Raw genomic sequence first — 5,000 nt, 5'->3', positions numbered from 1 at the left:
TTCACGTGTACATCTGCGAGGACCCTTTGCTCAACATACAGAATGCGAACAGAACCATCAAGGACGAGATAGACGACAGAATAGACTTCAAGAGCCGATCGAGAGAGTGACGGGTACGCCAGAGAGGAGACCTGAGCTGAGGCAGGAGACCCACTGTTCGTTCTTGCGGTCGGCGTAATGGTTGGCAGAGGGAATCTAGTGCAAGGTCATTACAAAATGAAAGTGATAAAGTATACGTGTGATGAACTATATCTAAGTGAGACTTTGTTGTTTCTGTTGTGCTATGGACTGAGATATTGATGTCTTGAACAGTAGCATGGCCAGCTGTGCAATCAAAGTGTAACAGAAATGAATTGCTATGCAATCCAGTGGCTATGTGAAAATGAGAAGACAAAAATGAATACGCTTATTTTTACTACTCATAGAAGAGGTAACTATGTTGTTGACGGGTTTCCTGTATGTAAAATTTTGTATATAAAATAAATTATATATTTTTTCAAATAATTTTTTTACATTTACCTCCCTTCCTTTTACACCTTTATACACATGTAAACTGTCAGTGTATTAACATTGCAAAAGGCTTAGTTCAATCATTTTTTATGTCTTTTATGATGTCTTTTAGTAATTGTCTTGTATTTCCCTTATTTTTCCATATTATTTGAGAGGTAGTGAAAGATAGCAAGATGATAACTCTGTGTACTCTAATATTTTCCTGTCCCTTTTGGAAAAGCTCAAGCACCCAGAGTGACAAGCATAGTTATATTACTGTCTATCCATGACATATCCCCAAATCTAAGTTACATTTCTCTTCCATTGTTGTTTTGTATTTAGTATTTGATCGTAATACTCTCCTTTCCAGTAAACTATCTCAATTACTCTGCAAGACTGGTTCAGATCTTATGTTCCATGCTCTTCAAAAGAAAAGATTAGTGGCACAGCCAAAAACCTAGTTATTGTGAGTCTTTCTTATAACCAAAGTCAGCAGTAACACGTTTGTCATACTCTCAGGTATTGCCATAGCCAAATGAACAAATTATGGCAATCAAGATTTATTTCTGTTCTCGCATGATCCTTTTGGTTATATGAACATTTGTCATGGCCATTGTTACTGTTGCTATGGTGATTCTGTTTTTGTTTCGAGCACAGGGAGGGAAAGGGACATGGAGATAACAGAGAGAGAGAGAGAGAGAGAGAGGTGAGATCAGTCTACAAAATGACATTTGATGCTTTGGAATCATGATTTTAGTGTTGTATATTAGCACCGTATTTTCTCAAAGTTTATTATTAACTTGGTTAATATTTCTCTCTTCCTGTCAGAGTATCCACAAAGTTTTCACTTCCAGTCTGCTGAAATGTACAAACACCCATTAGTTTTTAGTCTGATTTGGCCATAGACTTTGGGTAGTGTGACTCCTTCATATCCCATCTGTTCTCCCTCATGTCACTCAGCCAAGTGCCAGGAAGGGTAGACTGAGATGATGCTACTCCATATTATTTGTGCATGTGCCTTTTGCTTGTTATGAACTCAATTGAAAGCTTGTCATTCTTTTATGTTGAGGGGTCAATATCTGATTTCCTTTTTCTGGGATTGCTTTAGGGACTTACCTAATATTTGGTGGTCATCGGAGATTGGGTCTTGATGTTAACGTAGGGCGAGTCAGAGTGATTCCCATAGTCAGAGGTGTAATTAACAATGGGGTTAGAGGTGGAGTAAGACACCCATCAATCCTAAAAAATTATAAATTTGTTAGGTAAAATCTGAAAGATGATATTATGCACCGGTTAACCAAAAACGCATATCTTTCTTCGACACCACCACTAGTGTTTCTGACATATGACTGACCAGTCTCGTGATTACCCAGAAGTAAATGGAGAATTTTTTTTTGCCTGATTTTCATGTGATTCATAAGCGATATTGCAGTCTAGCTAAATTTAGGCTTTGAAAAAAAAGAAAATTAGGGGGGAGGAGAGGACAAAATAAAAATTATTTAGTGGGCCAATTTCTTTTGGGAAACTTCGATAAATAAACTGTAACCTTGAAAAGATACAGAAAAATAACACTGACACTCGCTACTATATAAACCAATCTGCCCAAGTGAAAGACAAGGGTACACTCAATTTTAGTGAGAAGGAACTTGTATTGATGGTGATATATCATCAAAGAAGGAACCAGACAAAGGTTCATCTTGTAAGATATATGCTGATTGGAGGTTTGGTGGCTTTTATTGAAGCACAAGTGTGGTGGTCTTGCCACTCATTTGATGCAGTGCTATTATTACCAAATACCAAGCTTTTCATTCATATTTCTTAAAGAAGTTTCTCTGTATAATGCATAAGAAACTTTAACAAAAATGTTGACACCTCACAAAGCCTAAATACTATTTACACCCCAAACCACATCAAGTAAATCTTCTTTTGTCCCATCAGACAGTACCAGTGACCACTATTAACTTTTCTTCTTTGAGAACAAGTATCCACAAGCTTGTCAAGATTATCTATGAAGAATTTAGTTTCCTCCAGTTCTCTGCTCCCTTACCAGTTACAAAAGGGCACAAAGTTTTACTCCTCTTTGAACAAGCATGAATAAAAAATACAATATTCAGGATCTTACCCTAGAATTTCTTGTCATTTCTGCCTACACACTTTTGAATATAAACTCCTAGTTCCTTTGCTAAATATAAAGTGGAAAAAGGCTTGTGACATTATCAATTGGCTTCCCTGGCAGTCTTTATAACCTTTTACAATCCTTTTTTTGCCTAGTTGTTTATTATACTTACTTGGAAGGCCATATGTGATACTTAACCCACACAGGACGGGTGGTACAGCATGTGTACCGCGCATTCAAAAGCCCAGTTGCCGGGCGGCACAGTATTGTGCCAGCTATTCAATTGATTTAGGCCTAATAATTCGAACGCCCCGGCATTTGGACATTCTAGGCTAGAAATCCCCCGTCGGGAATGGGTTAATACAGGGTAATAAATGCTTACTTGAATTATTATTAAATCTACTGAATTTTAAACCTCTAAAGCCTGGATTGCACAAAAATGAATATTCTTTTAAAGGCCATCACAAGTTTTGAATACAAGAGAAAGATTTAAGTCATAATACTTGTATCTTATACTTGTTCAGCCATCAACACCAAGTATTCATTTTGACGTGCTGTTCTCTGCCAAATTTCCAGTATTTCAAAAATAACAAAATATACCAGTGCACATGAACACGAAAATACCTTATAAGGACATCATTTAGTGGGCACTAATACCCCACAAGCAGTCTAAGGGGACCTCCCACAAGCAAATAGTGATACAAAATATTACCTTTACCCAGTGGCATTTGTGCGAGGGATAGAGAGGGCAGAGTGGACTGTGGATCCAAGAATGTGGATCGGCTCTTAGGTAATTTGATGTGTTTGGTTAATATCCGATTTCTTGAGGGAAGATAGGATATTTATTTTAGTCTCCCTTGACTTGACTTGGCCAGCCATTTTATTCTTCTTCACTTTAGACTTTCCTTTTTCAAAACCAGTTGGAAAAGTCTAGTGCATTTTTGAAAAACTTTCCAACCTGGAATTACTTCACAAGGAACCAACGGAGGTAGAGAGCCCATACCATATTACTGATTAATATCAGAATAGTTTAACAAATTACTGATAAATCCAATTATCCAGTGTGATGTATTTAATACTATATTCATCATGCTTTACAATACAATTATTTTCTTTGAGGTAAAATCTGATCCAACTTATTTCCACTATTAAAATCTAAGTAATAATCATTTTATACCAATAAATAACTTTGATCTTCAATTTCTGATTATCTATTATCTTATTCTAGTGAAGAATAATCATAAGAGAACTTAATAAAAATGCTTAACCCTTGTTGGAAATACCAATTAAAAATTTCCGAGCATTATTGAAAATACCCTAAAATAAGTGATTTAAAAGTCAACCTCAGATTATGATTCATATAATTTAAAGCTCTAAAAGGCATAATACAAACAAGATATCGCACATACTTTGCATATGTAAAACAATGTAATTGAAACATTATTAACACCAGGTTTAGTAGAACGAAATTATATTCCTGAATACATCATGCGTCTATAGTCACTTAGAACATACACTAGATCGTCACATGTCTTTTTATGTCTAAAATAAAATCTGTTTACATGAATGATATGGTTAGCTATCATGCATTCCATGAACACTGTGTTTTTGATCAATTTATCATTTTTCTTATTCCTGGAAAAGAGTCGGAGTACTTAGGAATCGAGAAAAGAGTCTTTTAGATTTAACATCAAAAATTTTAATCTAATGAAGTTTATATAACTTATAGTTATCATATGAATGCAACAGGTGATATAAATGCTTGATATGCAATACTTGCTGAGTGGAAACTTATTTGGAAATCGGAATGTAATATTGTAATTGTATTATCAAGGTACAATATATATAATGAACACATACATCTCTGTACTGGCATGGAAAACCTGTTTTGATTAACCCATTACAGACGGATGTTATGACACTTATGATGCAGGAGCTTTGGCCTGACGACGGGCGGCTCGACGTACATGACCTCCAGGGATTTTGGATTGCTGTGTCATTTTATTGTGCTATGAGTAATGAGTGAGTGATGATAAAAATTGCAGTCATAATTGCTATAATTGCCGTGATATTAAGCAAAATGGGTTTCACCTAACATCCAAAACCTAGATGACACCACTTTCTTCTAGCACCAGCAGGAGAGAGAGCCTTAAATGGCACCCATCCACAGTTTCTCTAATAAGCACTATCTTTATAGGGCGATGGCACACAGCAAGTTGCTCTAAAGTACCACCAATGAAGGACGTGCAGGCAGAACGAGAAGAGGAAGGTGACTCAAACCATGTCCAGTATCTACAATGTGCCAGTAGGGATGCTTTTTATTGTGGCACTCACAATTGTAAGCATGGGTTTCCTTCCTCTTCCCTACTTCTTCATGTTATCTTCATTGTGGATA

At 36.1% G+C, this 5,000-nt stretch overlaps 1 protein-coding gene across 1 annotated transcript in view; it reads left to right on the top strand.

Moving 5' to 3' along the window:
- LOC122266375 (uncharacterized) overlaps positions 1-504 on the top strand; it is a 5,742-nt gene extending 5,238 nt beyond the window's left edge. The window contains exon 5 of the mRNA XM_086542082.1: positions 1-504. This exon is cut by the window's left edge and continues 100 nt beyond it. Coding sequence (XP_086398208.1) covers positions 1-110 — 110 coding nt within the window. The 3' untranslated portion in view covers positions 111-504.
- The last annotated feature ends 4,496 nt before the right edge of the window (positions 505-5,000 follow it).

Source organism: Penaeus japonicus, unplaced genomic scaffold (assembly GCF_977035675.1).
Source record: "Penaeus japonicus unplaced genomic scaffold, GWHDUDI00000001_assembly GWHDUDI00000011, whole genome shotgun sequence".
Classification (NCBI taxonomy): Eukaryota; Metazoa; Arthropoda; class Malacostraca; order Decapoda; family Penaeidae; genus Penaeus; species Penaeus japonicus.
This window is presented reverse-complemented; position numbering and strand designations above follow the sequence as displayed.